At 40.1% G+C, this 21,523-nt stretch overlaps 1 protein-coding gene across 6 annotated transcripts in view; it reads right to left on the minus strand.

Moving 5' to 3' along the window:
• Positions 1-21,523, minus strand: part of VGLL3 (vestigial like family member 3) — a 29,736-nt gene that overhangs the window by 3,240 nt on the left and 4,973 nt on the right. For 2 of the 6 annotated variants that reach the window (XM_014523115.2, XM_025212148.1), the window contains exons 2-3: positions 16,313-16,568; positions 7,053-7,547 (exon numbers count right to left, since the gene is read on the minus strand). In XM_014523115.2, the coding sequence (XP_014378601.2) occupies positions 7,053-7,547; positions 16,313-16,568 (751 nt within the window). The remainder of the gene's footprint in view (positions 1-7,052; positions 7,548-16,312; positions 16,569-21,523) is intronic. The other 4 variants (XM_025212150.1, XM_025212151.1, XM_014523116.2 and 1 more) reach the window with 3 other exon arrangements.

Below are 21,523 nucleotides of genomic sequence, written 5' to 3' on the forward strand. Positions count from 1 at the left end.
ATATGGTTCCAACTGGCTTAGAAAGAAAAAAATATCTGTTAAAGAGGACATAAGTTTGTTGGTAGAGTGCAGTAGCAGGGGGCTAACTCATTGATTGGACACCTTTCCACTAGATGACTTTGCAGTGAATAGACAGAAATTTTAAACATTGACAAACCATAAAAACAAAGGCCAGGCAACCACTGAAAACAAATTAAAAAGTAAGACTGCTTTAAAAAACTTGGTCATAGAACAGTTTCTCTCTCTTTTTTTCATTATCTTCCCATCTCTTTTATTTCAACACAATCTGCACTCCTAACAGTATGTTGTTCAAGTCTGGCCATGCTTATGACCAACAGTGCTTTAATTAACAATGTGGTGATAGAGCAAATACTTTTCCTTCTTATAAAACTGTCTTTGCTTGTATGGCATGACTCAGTATTTCCACATTTGTTGAAAACTATCCATGAAACATCAGCATTTCAGTTAAATATTGCTGTTACTTTGAAGAAATCTAGCTAGCAAGTGAAAGGTGAATTTCTGGCAGGTGTACATGGAAGCCACTCTGTTAAAGACAATGGGCTGCTTTCACCCAAACAGACCCTGTATTTGACACAGTAACTACTAACAATTCCCAAATTCAAGATGCATTTGGCAGCTGGAAAAGGAGACAGCGGCCAACATTTAATTTGCCTTAATTTATCATCCTGGCTAAATCTTTAATATAAAGGCACAGCCATCAGATATGCCAAAATCCTATCCAGTGTGCTGTGGGCATACTTTGGTTACAGGAAACCTTTTTGTCTATTCCCATTATGTACGTACATCACAATTCACCCTAATGGACCACTCTTCTGTACAGTCCTGTATTAGTGGACCTTGGATAAACAGACCTAGTATGATTCTGCTCTACAGGCAGGTGGATGAAAAGAGTAAGGGATGCCCACAATCCACATGTACATCTGTTTCCTGATGCACTAATGGATTTGGAGGACTGGGTATCTGTACCTTCACCAGGGTTTGGGGACCATGCAAGCCACCATTTAATGAAACAACATGGTAATAGTTAAGAGGCCCTACAGACTGAGGTTGGCTGAGGATTCCCCCAGATTTTGGATTTGGGTTTGCTCAACCTGCACAGAACAAAAGGATTTAGTCCAAAAACAGAGACCTTATGGCTTAAGCAACATCCTCTCTATCCATATACTGTGATCTGCAGCAAATCCTAAGAGACTGATCTACTAGAGCTTGATCCAAAGCTTACTGAAATCAATAGAGTCGAGAATCACACAACCAGTTGCATACAAAATACCCGAGCTACCAAGCTGATTTCCTTCAGATTTTATGGCTTAGGCACCTGAGCTAGAGTCTTGCTCACCAGAGCCACAAGTTTAGTATTCATTTGTATTAAAAAAAAAAGTGAAGTGAAATTTATAGAGAAGTTAATTTTCAGCATAATATGTGAGAATTAAACTCCACTTCACAGGAGTCATGTACATAATCCATATCCATCAAATTAAGTGAATCCATGTAAGTGCAAACAGATGTATCATGTCGAGATCAATACTTTACTGAATCATTGTTCACTGAGCTAACAATGTTCCGAATCATAAATTCCCCAGCTATTGATAATATGCAAAGGAATCCCCTCTTCATGACTTTAACCTCTGATGTATGCCAGCATTATCCACTCATGAGATCAGAAATCTGACTTAGCACAGCAGAATTGGTAAAATTACAGACTAGCCTCCTCTGGTGATCAGAACACTCACATTCAACATAATTCATCATGAGGAATTTTACAAATGTTTTTATAATCGCATGTGACAAGAGCACAAGAAACGTGGCCCACGCTAAATATTAAGCAAAGAAGAATTGCTTACATATCCGTATGGCTCTGGAAAAGTGAGAGCTAAAATGAAGGCCAAATGACTTTTTTTTTTTTTATTCATAATTTAAAGCTCATGGAGTGTGACACACTGGCAATTCTAGAAATTGATGGATTTTAGTCATCAAGGAGATGCAAGCAGAAGCAGCCAGAATCCAAGCTTTCCTTCCAATATGGCCCAACCCATCCTCTGGAAGGACCACCTATAAGTGAAGTTAGTATGTTCTTCATAGCCATTCGGTTCTTAGGGCCTCGCTACACATTGCACTTTAAGTTTATCAGATGCTGACTGATGTTCATGTTAGTTTGGGTTTAGAGCAGTTACACATTCAGGTAAAAAGCTTTCTCTGACTATCCCCAACTTGCAGCTTTAACTTGCCGCTCAAGGCCTGGTGAGCTGGGGCCCGACTAGGAGCTACAGCTGTGAGCTGTCCACACAGAACAGGAGAGTGAGGGGAAGGGACTAGGAATGTGAAAGGTTAAACATTTAAATGAGAAGTATATTTATACTGGTAATGCATCACCGGGTAACATTTAGCATGGGGTGCAATCCAGAGGGAAGGGAAGCAGTGCGGTGCCTCAGGAACAGGAAGATGGCAGGATAGGCTAGGAGGGATGGAAAGATGAGCGAGGAGGAAGGGAATGGGAAGAGGGAGAGGGCAAGGGTGGGGAACTAATACCTATAACTAGTCTACTCCCTCTTTCCCAATGCACTGGCAGCTGCAGTGTGCTGGGAAAGCCCCTCGCCTGTTGCTGCTGCCCAGGGATTCACATGGGCTGGGTTGTCTGGCAGGGCTTGATGTTACCTCTTCCCCACTCATCAAGGGCCCCAGGGAAAGTGTCCCAGCAGCAGCTGTATCCAAGTGAGTCTTTGCGCAGCTCACCCAGATTCCTGCGCTGCTTAGGGCAGGCGGCTGTGGCTCCTTCCCCTGCAGTGGGGTGGGGCAAGGCAGGCAGTTGCCCAAGGCTCCGCATTCCCCAGCCAGGACTAGTTATGCATTATCAGCTAACCATTTCATCAATATAATTAGAGGAGGAAAAATGGATATTTTTAAAATTATATTTACATCCCTAGATGGGACACTGCATCCTGGGATACTGGAAAACTGAAACTTGGGTGGCTTATCTCTGGGGAGTGGCCACACATTTGTGGAACATGAGCTGGGTAACACGGAACAGAGATAAATCTGCCCTGGAATGGCATAATTTTAAGCCACCCAAAGGCAGCTTAAAACTAGTTTACATGTCTTAATGCATCAACAATCCAGAGTTTAATAGCTCCCTGAACCACCTAAAATTAATATGCAACAAAGACCTTATGCTCTCTACTGACACAGTCAGCATGGATGCCAATTGGTGCTGAGTGTAATAAGATTCTGTGCAATGTAGAAACTTACCCATTATGAATTGATCTTTGTGTAGGGACTAGGTTGTCATGATGCTATGACATGCAATGCAATGTTAGACCTAGTGCCTACAAATTTGTTACTCTGTGCTCCCCGATCTCGGGTCTATAAAGAGTTTAATACAAAACTGAAGACATTCCAGCAAGTACGTGGCTTCTGAATACTAAAAATATTTGGTTGCTTTAATCTTTATATTTCTGCAAAAAGATAACTCACAGGTTTTCCATCTTTTTCACTGTTTACTTGAGCATTGGGCATAGATTAGAAATTATGGTACAGGCTCTCAATTTATAGTCAACTACAACTATCCTAAGTCCATTTATGCATATGCAGTCAAAATTCTCCATGCATACCTGCACCTGTGCACAAGGAATTTCTACAAAATTAAGGCAAGGAAGAATCAAGGCCCTAAGAATTCAGGAAGGAGGTACTGAGCAGTACAATCTATTTCAGTATCTATCACCATATTATTAAAGAAAAGAGTGACAACAACTGATTAGAAATACAAATTCAAATAAACAAGAAGCAGATAAACTAAATTGCCACCAACTTTTTATGCAGGGAAAAAAATCAAAAGCTTTGCAGGAGTCCATACCCTACTCCTTAAATGGCTTTCCTGAACTATGGTTCCTTAAATAACTCCTGAGTCAACTGTCTGACTTCATGACTAGGAATCTTGGAATTACTTTCATACTGGATCAGCCCACTGGTCCATCGCTGGCAATAGCTTTTACTTCAGAGCCAGGTGAAGCCCGCCCATTAACTTAACTTGCCAGAATTCATGTCCCATTAGGAGGGAATAGTTTGTTCCCAATCTTGACAGATTATCAGTTTACAGCCCAGAGCATAAAATTAAATTACCCTTATATCATGTACACAGCTGCAAATGTTATTAACGAGCATAAAATTGTCCAGTCCTTTTAAAAATCTTGTTATGCCATCTTCCTTAATTTCTTGAGGCAGCAAGCAGCACTGTTTGCTTATAAAAGATGCATAGAGCAGAATGTGTAGCTAAGATTTGCTGGTTTACTAATGCTAATAAAGATAAAAAGTAAGAAAAAGACATTTTGCATTTTACCCTAATTAAAGTGAGCTTTCCGTTTCATGCCATTTTGACTAGGAAGTGACCCAATGGTATGTTCAGTCAGAGGTAGATTCATAGATTCCTAGAGTCGGAAGGGACCTGGTAGATCATCGGGTCCAACACCCTGCACCAGGCAGGAAAGAGTATCATCGAGTCCGACCCCTTGCACCAGGCAGGACAGAGCACTGGGGTTAAGTAACCCCAGCCAGATGCCTGTCTAATCTCCTCTTGAACACCTCCAGGGCAGGAGAAAGCACCACCTCCCTTGGAAGCCCATTCCATATTTTGGCAACCCTCACCATAACGAATTTCTTCCTTATGTCCAATCTAAATCTGTTCTCCTTCAGTTTGTGGACATTACTTCTGATAACCCTGAGGAGTGCCCTGGTAAACAGATTGTCCCCTATTCCCTGCTGGCCCCCGCTAATGAGTTTGTAGGCAGCCACAACACTGCCTCTCAGCTTTCTCTTGAGGAGGCTGAAGAGATTCAGATCCCTCAGTCTGTCTTCATAGGGTCTTACCTGCAGGCCCTCAACCATACGCGTGGCCCTCCTCTGAACCCTCTCAAGGTTATCCACATCCCTCTTGAAGTGCGGTGCCCGAAACTGGACTCAGTACTCCATCTGCGGCTTCACCAATGCTGCATAGGTCCTCTGGGACCTGTCCCAAGTTCCACAAGTGCTCAGACAGCTGTGCCAATGGTTCTTCTATGTCGTTGGGCAATTCTTTTAGTACCCTTAGGTGAAGATAGTCAGGGCCTCTTGACTTAAATACATCCAACCCTTCCAAGTGCCCCTTCACTAGGTCAGTGCTAACCGTTGGTGGATTGGTATTATTCTCACTCCAGACTAAAGACTCATTAGGAGGTGCATTTGTATCCATGTTCAGGAAAACAGAAGCAAAGAAGTTATTTAACAGCTCTGCTTTTTCCATCCTATCAATTATGAGTTGCCTTAGTCAATTCTGTAGCGGTTCTGTTACCCTGCACCTTCTTCCTGCTCCCTATGTACTTAAAGAAGGACTTTGTTATCCTTAATCTTTGTTGCCAACTTGAGTTCCGCATCTGCTTTGGCCTTTCTCACTGCTTCCCTGCAAATGCAAGCCAAGTAGGTATACTCCTCTTTGGTGGCTGCCCCCTGCTTCCACAGCCTGTAGGCCTCTTTTTTCCTCTGAAGGCTCCTGGATTTCCTTGCTCAGCCAAGAAGGTTTCTTGGCTCTTTTGCCTCCCTTTGCGTGTACTGGGCTGGTGTCCCTCTGTGCCTGTAGGATCAGTTCTTTGAGGAACTCCCACCCTTCTTGGGCCCCCATCTCACAGATGCGATCACTTCTCAGTCCCACCCTAACCAATCTCCTGAGCTCATTCAAGTTGCCCTTCCCGAAGTCTAGCACTACTGCCCTACTATTTGTCTTTCCCACCTTATGCCAGATAGTGAATCCTATCACTTGGTGGTCACTATCCCCTAGGTTACCTTGTACCTGTAGCTCCCCCACCAAGTCCTTCCCTGAGGCCAGCACCAAGTCAAGTAAGGCATCTCCCCTACTGGGACTGCATACCTCCTGTGTTAGATGCAGGTCCTGTATGCTGGTTAAGAACCTATGTGAACGGGCAGACCTGGCCAACTGCTCCTCCCAGCAGATGTCTGGGTAATTTAGGTCACCCATGACAGCTAGGTCTTTTGAGCATGCTGCCTTTGAGAGCTGTTTTGAGAATTCTAGGTCTAACTCTTCCCCCTGGTGTGGGGGTCTGTAGTAGACCCCCCCACTACCAAGTCCCTTTCACCCCTACCCCCTTGTAATCTGACCAATAGGACTTCAATTTGCCCATCCTCTGCCCCATCTTTATTACAGAGGATATATAATGTACCCTAACATATAGAGCAATGCCCCCCCCCGGTCCTTCTTCCCCAGTCTATCCTGCCTGTATAGCCTGTAGCCTTGCCCAGTCATGGGTAGGGCCCCACCAGGTTTCTGTTAGACTAACCAGGTCAAGGTCTTTGTCTGCAATGAGTGCAAGTTCCTTCTGCTTGTTTCCCATACTTCTACCATTAGTATAGACACACCTAAGCCCCGCGATAGAATCAGGATAGGGGAATACTAAGGGCACCTTAGTGGGCCCTTTAGTATTTCCCACCTGTTCTTTATTCCCCTCCACTCACTAAACAAAACAATAATTCTTACTTCAAACTCTACAACACTCAGCTAGAGTTACGTATATCCCCCTCACACTGAAATCCAGGCAAACACCTCAAGGAAAGGAGGTGAAAGAACCTAAGATTTTTTTAGTGATATGGTTGTATGTATAAGACTCCAGAAATAACAGCAGAGTTTGATTAGCTGCTAGTAGAATACATATCAGATAAATACCCACCAAAAAGGAACAGGACAACAGTATAACTGACCTGAACATACTGTAAGTTACCAGTCAATGCCCTGCCCAGAAGATGCAATACAGCTGCAACCAGTGATGCTGGACTGCTAACAAAACTGAAGCTCTGTTACAGTAAGGGGACAGCCTGTGAGCTATGTTGTCAGTGGCATTCTAAACACAGCTTTTCAGTGCTCATGGGGAGAAAGTCACACCCCAAAATATCATTTAAAAAACCAATATGAAGGTCAGTTTAATTACTTGGAGTCTGTTTAGTTATTCAAAATATTTCCTGTTACACCAGCCATGGAGATAAGCAAACTACATTACCTGCATCAAAACCAAAACTTGGTACTATGTCCACTGTTCCGTGAAAGGCTCCAGCCCATGCTGAGGTAGCACTGGTGACAGCAGTAGGGTCTGTCTTTGTCACGTCACACTGCGGAGCAGGAATCCTGGCTGCACGTACTGAAGGCATCAGCAGGGATCCATATCGGGGGTCATGGTGTGAGCTGGGGTGATGATGGTGCATGTGTGGATGGGGGTGATGGCGATGCATGTACACATCATGCATGTGTGCATATGAAGGGCTCACCTGAGATGTTAAAGGATAATGCCAGGAATCTGATGCAGCAGGAGCAGGAGGCGGGGCAGTGTGATGAAGGCTGTGTCCTGGCCAGCTGCTAGGATCTGCTGTTGGGAAGGTGCTTGATGCAGTAACAGGGAAGTCAGGATGAGCTCCACTCAAACATGGTGGAGGTTGATAGGAGCCAGTCCAAAATGAAGTTGGAAAACTGCTCCGTTGACTTGAAATCGTTGAGCTCTCTGGAAGGGAAGAGAAGAAGATTGGAGTAACATTGCATTTACTCAAATACAAGCCGAGATTTTTTCCAGAATTAGCATGGGGAAAAAGCTTCTCATTTTACATTTGCATGCAAGAGAAAATCATTAAATACACTGCCTATCATTAAACTGCTGCCAAAAGCAGCATGTGCTCAGTAATGGAAACCAACTATGAAGTTGATTAAATGCAGTCAACACCAAGAAGGACTATAACACATGACCCATATTGGGCAAACATACTGATGGATACCTACCACAAGAATAGATTAATACAGCCTATCTAAATAAAATACGTATTAGTGCCCATTGCACACAGTCACCCTGAGCACCAACTCATTCAAGTCATGGTGAACCACTACATTTCGACTTCCTCTTCACTCTCACAGTTGAGCTGTGCTTTTCTTTCTTATTTCCAATTATTCCTGTTTCTTCACCAGCCTTAAATGTCGGGCAAACATTAAACGGGGCCCTAAATGGTTCACACAGAATCCCTCTGCCCCACCTCCCCCAGCCTGTTATGTATGATTAGTGTGGTCCTGCCTTCCATGAGGTGGAACCAGACCAGGTTGCACCTCATCTGTATATAGAATTTTAGAGGATCCCAGGGCTTGTGACAAGCACACCTGGTTCTAGACATGTCATGAATAGGAGGCTAATTAGCACGTGGATCTTTTGTTTTGTGGGGAGGAAGTATCTGAAGTACACACACATACTGACAGTGCTGAGCTATAAAGATCACCATGGCTTGAAATATTGTTGACTCTGCAAGGACCCAGGCCAATGAACTATGTGGTAAATCATGAGCCTTTTGGCTTTGGACTAATATCATGCATAGTTTCTACTATATATAAGTAGGTATATACAAGAAGGTATACATAAGAAGTTCTGTTTAAAAGTGTGTTTATGGAGTACCTTTGCTAAAACCTATAGCAATTTGCAAACAGGTAATATGCATCAATTCTGGATGAAATAAGTCTGTGGGTACCCATAATCATGCAGATTACTACAGGCATGTTTATTTTGAAGTCAGTGTTTTCCAATTTGCCCCTCACTTCCATGTGCTGAGGGATATTAGGGTCTGACAGTAAAGGGGCTGCAGGGGGAAAATATTGTGGGGGGAGGGGCAGATTTCAAGGGGGCTACCTGACCCCTCCCAGATTTATTTTCCCTGATATAGCAGTGGGAAGGGGGCAAATTCAAGGCTAACCTGCAATAATTAGATTCTACTTAACAAATTAATATTTTTCCCATATATAGAATCAAATTATTGAGAGCTTGTCTTATATTCAAGTAAATATGGTATATTTTAAATGACATCATTTAGTTTGAATTTGACCTCCTATATAACAGACTATGAAATCTCCCTTAGCAATTTCTGCATCAAACTCAAAACTTGTTTAGGCTACAATTTATAAAATTTCAAAACAAATATTCATCCTTAATTTTAAAACTTCACACGATAGTTAATGCTACTCTTTCAGTATAATTTCTCCCCCAAGGCTTGTGAATAAAGAGATGCACTTGAGTTAAGCATTTGCTACTTGTTTTTCCATGTGAGACTAACAGCCTGGGCCAGATTTTGTTATAACAACAGGTGCATAAATGGACTGGCACCTAAATGCAATACTATTCAACTCTACTTGAGTTCCTGAAAAACTGTTAAAACAATGGGTAGGTGATTTCTCCTCCCTCTCACTGCTTTCTTATGACTCAATCTTAAGGATAAAATAGAGGTTGTTACAAAAGTAGACAGCCTAATGAGCATTCAGGTACTCAAGCAGAGTGAACAGAATTGCATGTAGGCTCCTAGGTCCTCCTATATGTGTAATACATGTAATAGAATCTGGCCCATATAAATTTTAATTGATTAAGTGTTTTTATTGACGGGATCAAGCCTAATACATATTGAATTACAGAATTCAAAAGTGGCCTCACATCCAATATGATTTCTGTCACTGCACAGTCAGCAAAACTGACCATGGAAAATAAATGTTTTAGTGTTTTAAGTCCTCCTCCAGTAGAATTACTAACAGATATTGCAACTTGTCACATACTTTTGGGTAAAACTCCATCTATAAAACAACTTTAAACAAAATAAACTATTTAATGGGAAGTAGATTAAGTCTTCAATAAAAGACCTGTGTGCTTTCGCAATGTGGATTCAATATGTGCATGTTTAAACCCAATTCAATACCATTGTATTATGAAATCATATTTTTAAAAGTCCATCTTTTCAAGGAGTGGTGAGTGGGTTTGAACTGTGGTAAGAAAATGAACACGTCCAGAATTCTGGCTTCCTAGTCAAAAGTCCTGTTTTAAAGTCTTCCATTCTGAAATATTCCCCAATTTAAATAGAATTTTTTGGTCAAAGATGGAAATGTTAAAATTCAGGACTCTAGCCTGAACAGAGATAACAAAACCATAAAAATACCCCATGGAGAAAATAAAGTTGGGGAAAGTGGTGTGTAAGATCAGTTAGGGAATCCTCCTAAACCGTATAGAGTCCGCAAAAATATTTATACGATTTGACAAAAAATGACCTTTATTTTATTTTTTTAACAAGCAACTGCAGAAAAAGAGAGATTTGGGTGCAGACATCTTTAAGAATGAATGTGTGCTTCCAAACCCATTAATCTGGGTTCCTTTAAACAAAAATGTCCTTGAAAGATAAAACCTATAAAAATGCTTTGTCCGTCTGACTGCATCACTATAACATATTTATGGGTCTGACTCAAAATCCATTAGAATCAATGGGAGTCTTTCCGTCGTCTCCAACAGGATTTGAATCTGGCCACTTCAGCCAATTGAATATGAATAACTTCTAATACTGATATTTTCTTTGGCAAACACATTTTGGTTTTGTACATAAAAGTTACCTTCATACCAAACTGCTTCAAATGTTAAAAGGCTATCTAATAAAATACAACTCTGTGTCTTTATTTAAAAGTGTGATTCAGTTTTCTGTAATAAACTTTTCTAGCACCTCATACTAGAGGATCTCAATGTACTTCAGCAACTTTGCTTACCTACGCCTTGCATCGCTCCTCTGAAATAGGTATTATCCCCCATTTTACGAATAGGCAAAAAGAGTGCAAATAAACTGCCTACAGACTTGGTAACAAACTTTGAGTGGGGAAAGGGAAGGAGATGGTAGGTTTTCACTTGCAGATATTCAGGACAATCTAGTTAACATAGTATATTTGGACTTCAAAAAGCCTTTGACAAGGTCCCTCATCAGAGGCTCTTAATTAAATTAGGTAGTCACAGGATTACAGGGAAAGTTCACTGTGGGTTAAATGTTGGCTTAAAGATAGAAACCAAAGAGTGAGTATACATAGTCAGTTTTCAGGATGGAAAAAAAGTAAACAGCAGAGTCTCCCAGGGATCTGCATTGGGACCAGTGCTATTTAACATATTCATAACTGATCTGGAAAGGGGGATAAGTAGTGAGGTGGTCAAATTTGTGGATGACAAACAATTATTCAAAGTGGTAAAGACCAAAGCAGACTAAGCAACTACAGAAGGATGGTTGAGCAAATGGCAGTTGAAATTCAATGCAAGTAAGTCTAAAGTAATGCAGGTGGGAAAAAATAACCCAAACTATACCTGCAACATCTGGCTCTACATTAGCTGTTACCAAACAGGAAAGAGATCTGGGACTCTTTGTGGACACTACACTGAAAACATCAGCTCAGTGCTCAGCAGCTATCAGAAAGGCAAAGTAAATGGTAGGGATTATTAAAAAGGGGATTTTAAACCAAACTGAAAGTATCATTATGACCCTTCCTATATCCATGACAAATTCACACCTTGAATACTGTCCCCAGTTCTGGTCCTCAGAAAAAATATAGAAGAACAAGAGAAGGTACAGAGAAGGGCAACAAAGATGATTAATGTTATGGAGGTGTTTCCATGTGAGGAGAGACTAAAGTGGCTAGGCCTAGTTAGTTTAGAAAAAGAAACACTTAAGGGGGGACATGATAAGGGCTAACAAAATACTAAGTGTCAAAAGAAAGGAAATAGGGATTTATTATTTACTGTCTCTCACAGTACAAGAACTAGGGATTACAAAACAAAACTAGTAGGTAGTACGTTTAAAATTAACAAAAGGAAGTTCTTTTCCACACCATGTGCAATTCAAGTGTGGAGCTCGTTGCCACAAGATGTTTTGGAAGCTAACCGTTTAGCCCAATTCAAAAAAGGACTGGAAAAAAAATATTGGAGGAAAGGGACATCAGTAGCTACTGATAATGGGAGTTAGGGGTTCAGCTTCTGAATCAGAACTTCCTAGACCTTAAACGCTGGAGGCTTCAAGTGGGAGAGGAACAGTGGAAAAAACCCTGGTCATACATAGTTCACTCTCCCCTTCAGCATCCACTATGAGGCACAGGATACTGAGCAAAATGGATCTATGGTCCAGCCTAGTAAAAGGCAATTCTTATGTCCTTTGTTATCACCACTATATGATACAACCTTTCTTTAGATTAAAACAACAGAACTCAGCACTCTGTACCCAGTATTTTATCTTTATTTTCAGCAGAAATTGTTACAAACATTATAATGACTTTCAAGACACAGTAGCTCCAGAAATGAATCACCTCAAAAAAACAAGACCCTTAAGCAAAGAAATTGTTGTTTAACCACTCACTTAATATTATTAGCAATATGAGAAGAGCCTTCAACCAGCATATTTGTGAATATGAATTACAGGCCATATTGACAAAGTCAGCTAGACATACAATTGTTCTAAATTGGGTCTGAAGCATAAAAAAAAAAAAAAAAGTGTTGGATTCTCTCAGTCTAGTTCCTACTGAACAAGAGCCTGTTTGGAAAACCATTACCTGTGGCAGCACTTGGCTCTTGCTGTCACCTCAATTCCAATGCCAAGTGGTGAATGGGACAAGAAGTTCCCTTAGGGACAAGGTAGCCCCTAGTGCACACAGAAAGAATATTGACAAGGCAATTTAAACTCCCCTGCTCATTCTTTTCATCTTATGTGCATAAAAAAAGAAGACTGCCCACCAAGCCTATCAAACAGCTTTTTTTTTTTTTGCAGACACTAAATATATGATACTGTCAACAAAAATGTCCATTACATATTGTATCAGCCTCCGAGATGAACCACAGCCAACTATAGCACACATGAGGATGTATATTTCCATTATAGCTGAGGATTCTTCTTTCCCCTCACCTTACAAACTCTGCAAGTGTGGTCAATAGTTTTTGCCAGTGCTACATTCTAAGATACACAGGTAAGAGCCTAAGTCCTGTGGGGACATTTTAATAATGAAAAAACTATTTGGGTAGAGGAGGTGTTACTTTAACCATTCAGTGCTATCAACTGTGACACTGACCGTACAAAAGAAAATAATATACCAAATAACTTGAATTGGTCTTCATGAAAAATGAAATAAAATAAAAGCAGGGACAAGAAACATACTATAGCTACCACAACCATTTCCTATTCTGTGGGGGAGGCCAGAGGTTGCAATCTCTCAGGTACTACAGTGGTAACTAACTGCAATTCTTAACTATTTAGTAGTGGCAAACATGAAATGTATTGCACTGAAAACATGCCACGGTATGCGTGCTAGGAAGAAAATGGTTTATAAAAAATGTTCTGTAGTTACTGCTAAAGTGATTCTTTATTAGTGACTTGGACGACGGGGTGAAGTAAGAACCAGCAGCATACCTACAGGCTGGGGAACTCCCTTCCCAAAAGCACAGTGGCAGAAAGAGATCTTGAAGTCAATAATGACTCCAAGATGAACATGGGCTGAAAACGCGAGAACACAGTCATACCTTGTCCTGCATCCACAGGTGCATCACAAGCAGGGCCAAAGAGGTGATCCTCCCCCTGTATGCAACACTGGTCAGGCTGCAGCTGGCGTACGGCGTCTAATTCTGGGCGCCGCACTTCAGGAGGGATGTGGCCAGCATTGAGAGGGTCCAGAGGCCACTCAAACACCCACATTCACTGTCAGGGCAGCTAGGGTCCAGGGCCACTCGCATGATCTGGGGACAGCAGGGCAGGCCCTATGAGGAGAGGCTACGGGACCTGAACCTGTTCAGCCTTCGCAAGAGAAGGCTGAGGGGGGACCTGGTGGCTATCTATAAACTTACTAGGGGGGGGACCAGCAGGGTTTGGGAGAGACCTTGTTCCCCCGAGTGCCTCCCAGAGTAACAAGGAATAAACAGCCATAAGTTGCTAGAGAGTAGATTCAGGCTAGACATTAGAAGGCACTACTTCACAGTCAGGGCGGCTAGGATCTGGAACCAACTTCCAAGGGAAGTGGTGCTGGCTCCTACCCTGGGGATCTTTCAGAGGAGGCTCGACGTCTACCTAGCTGGGGCCATTTGAGCCCAGTTTTCTCTCCTGCCCAGGCAGGGGGTTGGACTAGAAAAATCTACAAGGTCCCTTCCGACCCTACATCTATGAAAAGGAAAAATATATTTGAATTATGAAAGAAAATGGGGGGAAAAATACCACTAATTCTAAAGACTTTTCCAAAGCTTAGATTTCAGTTTATTTTAACTGCATGGGAAGTTTGAAGAATCTGTATTATTTAATTTGTCAGGGATAAAAAGAAAAATAAAAGGTTTGACCCTGGGTACTAACTTTCTTAAAAGATCAATTTTAAAAATGAGCAATATAAACAACTTTTATTTTTTATTTGCAAACTTTTCTTTTGCAAATGCATTTGATATGTAAAAGAATAATGGATGCCACACACACACAAGTTGAACAGTTAAATACCTTAAGGTTAGCTGGGGTTTAGGTTGTAGCCATGTTGGTCTAAGGATATAGGCAGACAAGGTTAGCTGTGTTTTAACTTCTTATCTATGGAATCACAAATGGCACCTCCATCATGAATTCAAGTGAAAAAGTGGAAGGATAATATTATTATCCTTCTTTCAGGTCACAAGACAAATAATCCAAAAAAAGAATAATATGCAACTTGCTCCTACCCACTTCCACAATTTTTCTGCATCTTTCCAAAAGGCAATTATAAATGCAAATTATCAACTTCCTAAGAACATGGAGCCCGTACAAAGTAATATACATGTGCTGCACTGAGCTTCTTTAATCTTAATGAATGGACACTGAAGCATCTGAGTGACTTTCCCTCTTCCTTTTTTTTCCAAGCTGCTCTGTTTTAGACATTAGTTTGGCCATGACAAAATCCATTTCAGCCTTTTATCTTGAAAAACAAATATGCTCTTCATTCTCTGGGAGTGCGAACTACAGGATCTAGGGTACCTGGAATGCATGAAGAGCCTAGGGGGCAGGTAAAACCTCTTGCAGATCCCAGGAATACTTTCATACCACAGGGTTCTCTGCATCATGGGGAATTGTGAGTCAAGCATTCTTATCTGGACTACTGTCTGTCCCTTCAGAGCCCCAAGGGGAACCATGGAGACATCTTAGAGAAAAAGTGCATGGAGATATATGATGCCACAGAGATTATTGGCTTTTCCCCTTCTTCAATGTAAGATGTACAAGATTTCTATGCAGAGGGTCCTCTCTACTCACTGTTTGGGCAGTAGTATGATCATATTTGTATAAATATTTATAGCTCATCTGGAAGGACACGCTAGCCATTTCCAAATACTTGATCTTTCTTTGTAACAGTGAGGTTGATCCCATTCCTATTCAAGTCTGTTCAAGTTAATGTTCTCCTGTTTAAGTTAGTGGAAAAGCACCCATTCACTTTAATAATTCAGGGTTAAACCCTTGAGCTCCCCAGCCATTTTTGTTGCCCTTTGGTTCACATCCTCTTATTTGTTAATGTCTTTCTGGAAAGAAGATCATTTTGTATTATTTCTTTTTTCTCAGTGAAGTTCAAAATTCCTCTCTCTGTTTATCATCTGCAAGTGCTCCCTATTCAAGCTCATTCAGCAAGTTCAGTTTGCTGAATGATCCACTGGTCCTTGTGGTATCTTAACCTTCCCAACTTGATACACTTGTTAATGAACTTTTGCCTACAGCCCTTCTGCCAACTTACAGTCCATATAATTATAGAATGACTTCAGTTATACCATTACATTTTTGAGAGACTGCACAAAACAGTCCCTCTCTTTTTACAAAAATCAAATATCTCTCTTGCTCTTTTTCCCTTCACTAATTTTGTAATTCCCCAAAAACAAGCTGGTTTGGTAGCCAGAATTACTGCTTATCTATCTCGAGACATGTGCCTCCTATCTGTTTCTATAGTGTCTGGCTTCCTTACAATCTCTAATGTACTTATGCCTACAACCCTCCTCTAAGTATTGTATGATCCCCACTTTATGAAGGGGAACAAAGCCACTGAAACCCCGACTGTTTGTGGCATAGCAGGGAAATGGACGTGGGTCTTCTGACATCCTGGCTAACATTGTAACAATTAGCTTATCCTTTCCTTAACCTCCCTCTGGGGCCAAATTTTTCACACCGAGTAAGTGAGAGTTATACCTCAGTTCTTTCAGTAGTTCCCATAATAGCTGGTGCTGATCCCTCAGAGACCTCATCTTGAAGCACTGAGTATCAGGTGAATTTGAAGAGCCAAATTCCTCCAGACCTTTGATTCTTGCTCCCTAGTTGTAACACTTAGCCACTTACTTCCAAGAAATTCCTTGCTGCTTCCCTGAAGACCAAGGGGATATTTCCACCACCACCACAGATGCAAGATTCCAGCAGGAACGCAGTGTTTGCAGTCATGAAACAGGTTAAGCTAGACAACACAAGGTTAAACTCTTGTTTTTCTTACCTCTCCATAGAGGACTCAGACCTGCTTTGCTTTTTGAAAGGGCAGTTTCTGGGTTGAAGCTGCTGGCTTGGCTCAAAGCTCTTGAGAAGTGCTCATCCACTACTGAACCAATGTCTCCCTGGAAGTAAGTGAAAAGGACACAGCGAGAGTTAAGGTACTCCATCTCAGCAGGCTGGTCTTTCTCATCTTCCTCTTGTTTGCTGGGAAGGGTCACCTCCAGAGATTCTTGCATCTTGGCATACACTGCTAACTTCTTCTGGGATTAAAGAAAAAACACAACAAGAAAGTGGCAATCAATAGTGAAAGTCATTGGAAGCACAGAATTCTATGTCCTCAAAGAATCATTTTAAAGAAGCTGAAGATTCATTTCATTATGTCTTGCGCAAAACTGGTAAAACAAGGGGAAAAAACTTTCCCAAATAGTCATTAAAATATTTGATCCTGCTCTTAATTGAAGAAATGTTGAAAACTTTCTACACATTTCACTTAAAAGCATCACTTCCTCAATCCAAACTGTTCACTTTAGAACAGTTTCTTCCACCTCTACTCATTGTAAGCCCTACCTTACCCTGCAAGTAGCAGCAGCATGGAAGACAGGAGGGCTACATTTGGGATAGGGTGTTATTACATTAGAGTGAGGCAACAGAACCTGGTCCTTTGTAAGATGTTTCGTAGCACAAAGTAATGTCACTGACAGCAATGAGAAACCCAATTTCTTTCTTTTTTTTTTTTTAATCATGCAAGCCTGTGGGCCAAGCTTTTGGACAAAATACCAATATGTAAAAACAGAAAAAAGTCACAATAATGACCCCAAATCAGAAATAGTGAAACAACTATTGTGGGGGAGAAGGGGAAGCACTGGGGAAAATAAAAAGTTACAAGAAATATATGGCATAAGCCTGTGAATAGCTAGTCCAAACCCTTTTCTTTCTCATATCAAACTAAAATGTCAAAATAAATGTGTGTGAAGATCCATTTTGCATGGAACATATTTTTCAGATGTTCCACTTTACAACTGTTTTCACAGAAAAGTTCACCACAACAGGCAGACTACAGCAGCTCTCAGCCTCAGTCAGCCATTTCAACCCCCAGCTCTACACGCACACAGCTTCAGCAAAACACAAGCATGAGTGAAGCATACGTTCAATGAGCACTTCAGGACTTGATAGCTTCTTTAAAAATACAGCTCGATTCATCTTTTATGATTTGCTTGGCAACATTTTAGCACCATCAGTATTTCCACAAGTTCATAGCTTCTCCTCTTTCGTGAGTAGTTAGGTAGCACATTTCTCGTTCCTAAATAGTTCATAAATTTTCTTCTATAAAATAAATCAAGTATGCTTGTTGAAAGTATTTCATGTAACTGGCAGACTTCTACAATCTAGTGTACTATTGAAGCCTTGACATTTGGCTATTAAAATATACACACACAGTCACCGTGAAATAAGCTAGAAACACAAGAAATTCTTTTTAATAATAAATGATTACTAGAAGAGGCAGATAGTGAAAACTTGTTCATTGCAATGAGGCTAACTAATATTGCAATTAACAAATCTATATACTTGAAATGACCACAAGTCTACTATAACGTAAACTCACTGCAAAACTTAATCTTGGTTTATATCATTAAGATAGTTTCATTGCTGAATACTGCCACAACAAAGTAATAATTCAAAAAAATTATATTATTATGTTGTTCAAAGCTGTATGATGAATATAAACTATAAGTCACTTATTTTGTCAGTTTGAGGATATTATATACCTTTGGATATTCAAATCTGAATTATATTGATTACAGGGAAAGTCCCATTTTTGTAGTGCTTAATATAACCTTGCTTATTTAGACACAGCTTTATACCAAGCCACTCCTACATATATATAAAAGCTGAGAAAAGCAGATAAAATGAGCAATGACAGTAATAGCATAACTTGGACCTTTTATTTAGTAAACAAGATGTTTTGTTAAAGAACAACATCTCCTAACATCTGATTCTGCACTTTTCTTGGTTAAACACTTGCAATGAAGTGAGTAGTTTTAAACAATAACAATAAGCAATTGCTTGACACAGTGAATGTGGCTATAGAATGTATAATACTCATCTGTCACATGCCATACATCATATGATATTGGATAAATTGGGTATATTAGAAATTTATGATATTACATATATAGGGTGGTACCAGGTGTTCTTAGAGGTACAGAGTAACCCCTGTTCTATTAAAAAACAGGCTGAAAGTGTGTTTTTTTTTTTTAAATAGAAGTTTACACATGTCTAAACAGAAATTAACCAATAAAGTATATGTTCATGCCAAGCTGTAAGTATGCACAAAACACTTGAGAAGGTGGTTTATATCGTTACAAATATACCATTTGTATTTATACTGCCAGTATATCACTGCATGAGCATGAATGCAATTATATAGAGAAATACACTCTTCAGTATAGCCTCTGGCCTGACTTGGTAATCAGGAAGGAAGTCTTTCACTGTTCCTATATAGAGACTAGAGTTCAGGAAATTAAAACTTATCTCCAGAGTTGCTTCTGTGTGCAGGAATGTTCTCCTTTCCACAGTCTAAGAATCTGAATAATTTTCCATTTCAGTCTTCCTCCTTTTAACCAAGTTATGAGAGTAACCAATCAAAGTTATTCTATAAATTTATTTTGAAAACACTAAATCTTCAATATTACATTTTTTTTATTTAGTTTTAAGTGGTAGCATTGGGTATGTGTTAACATAAAACTATTTATAACCAAAAGTGATGGCTTTTGCAAAAATAAAAATAGGAGTTCTATGTTAAAATAAGATTTTAATTATTTATCAGTGATTCGATGGTTAGGGGAAAAAATTATTTTCAAAGATATATGTACCTTATACCACATGTATATGCAGCCAATCAAAATGCTGAGCCACAGTCAAACTTTGCTTCAGTAGACAGATTATTTTGAATGAGAAGCTATAATGAGACCACGTAACAGTGATGTAACATTTCCGTTAGCAAAGTACATTTTCTTTAACATATACTTTATTAATTCCACCTTCAGACTTTTTACAGGTTTTTTACAGTGCTGAGACACTTTTCCTAACCCCAAGACTGTGTCTCTATATTTGTACAGGTTACTGGAAAACTATTTAAGATTCTGAACCCTCCAAAATTTGGTTGGTTTGCCTAACCAGTCCAAGCTAACAGTCAAATTGCTGATAAGTACAAACTGTACTAAATCAATTGCTTTCATATATTTGTTTTAAGAGCAGTTCTGCTATATGTTTATGCAGCCACAAAATATATAAAAACAATATTCATAGATGTAACATCAGACTTTTGACTGCACGTGATGTAAGGCTTCATGGTGTAGCACTCCCCAGTCACTTCCCAATCTCCTGATGTTTATCTACTCACAATATCCTCCTGTCCCTTTCCCCACCATTTAAAGCCTACAAACCGTATAGTGGCAAGTTTTACAGCCTCTGCAAACCTATGTCACCATGTGGGCCAGAAAGTAGAATTAAAGCTTGGTTGAGCACATAGGGTGCCTAAAGACATGCTCATTTGCATTTTAATTAGAATGTGTCGGAACAGACTCGATTAATTGTTCTAATTAGAATACTCCAATGTCACCTCACCGTCACATGTATTAAGCCTCCACATGTTTCAAAATGGACGCTGGAGCACTTTATATAAACTTCACTGAATGAGCTTCAGATAAAGCATCCCACAGCCATTTTGAAATGTCCAGGGGCTTAATACACGTGACAATGAGTCATTTTAATTAGAGTGGCTGTCCAGGAACTGCTCTAATTAAAATGCTGCCCCACCCCCACCCGCGAGCACATATATAGGCAGCCATAGGGAAGAAAGAAGGCCAGTAAGGGCATTTGGTTCCTGTAGCAGCTTTCGGTCAAATTAGATCATGGAGAAATAATCCAGTACAATGGTTAGGCCGGCAGGTCAAGCATGTACATGTGCCACAGAAACTCTGAATAAGCAGAGGTGTACAATAGAAGTTGCATAAAATAAAGGTTGACTTTTTTTTAATTTATGAACCTTTCCATGGAGGAAAATGTAGTAGACTTGACTTTAGACCATTTTTGTGCTTTGCTTTAAGAAAGAGAAAGTCAGTAGCAAACCCTTAGTAACACTGACCCTTCTGAAAGTCCAGGTTGGTTAAGCATTCAGAATTTTGGGTGAGCATACAAACGTTGATCTTGAATCAAATTGATATGGCTGGATTCACTTTGCTGGTATATCTTTATTTACTAGCAAAATACTATTATAAGTCAGTTTTTCCAGCCAAGAGTGTTTTCCAGCCAAAATCTTGTGAAACTATCAGTTCTTTCACATTTCTAGTCCTTTCTTGAAAAGCCTATCCAGAACCGAGAAAAAGCTGTTCTCATAGAATGAAATTCTAGCCACATTAAAGCCAGTAGCAAAATACCAACTGACTTTAATGAGCCCAGGATTTCACCCCTAGTGTTTGGTGAAAATGCCTGAACATTCCTTCCATATATTGCTAATCCCCCTTCCAACTGCAATCAGCTTGCTGTGCAGTGGCATGGAAGGCAACCAAACTTATTTGAACTTTTCAAAATGTTTAGTTTAGCTTGGACTTGAATCAAGTATTCAGTGACATTTTAAGCCAATTCCTAATTTTATGCCCACAATGACTGCCTATTCCTACGAGTTACCAACCCTATACATACCATCATCCAGCATATGTTCTCCTATGCACAAAAGCATACAAGTCTAGTGGGCTTGTGACCACCTGTTACAGATTTTCCATTATGAGAGACAGAACAGGAACTGCAAATAAAGAAAAACTACACTGAGGAAACACCATACGACCCCCTTCAAAGAATACGGCCCGACACTTGATAGAAGCTTCTGAAAAAGAATGTTTGCAACAAACGTGAGCAGAAGGAGGAAAGTCTCCATATGCAGTACTTTCTGCCAGTGTGGCTGGCTCCTATATAATAAAGTATAAATCCTTAAATAAAAAGATGGAACAAAGGAGGAAGAAATCGAGCACTCAGAAGAGTATATTTCTCAAGGTAGCTCATGCCTAAAAGTTAGTATTCCCAGATCTGAAAATGTTAAGTGCTAATTGTTATCCTTAGAAATGAGTAAGTTATGAGATAAGCATGTGCAGAATGCAGAATGAAGTAGAGTATTTCTTTCATCTGCACCACTGTATTTGCAGCAATAGTGTAGGGA

The sequence above is a fragment of the Alligator sinensis genome, unplaced genomic scaffold (genome assembly GCF_000455745.1).
Source record: "Alligator sinensis unplaced genomic scaffold, ASM45574v1 scaffold26_1, whole genome shotgun sequence".
Lineage (NCBI taxonomy): Eukaryota > Metazoa > Chordata > Crocodylia > Alligatoridae > Alligator > Alligator sinensis.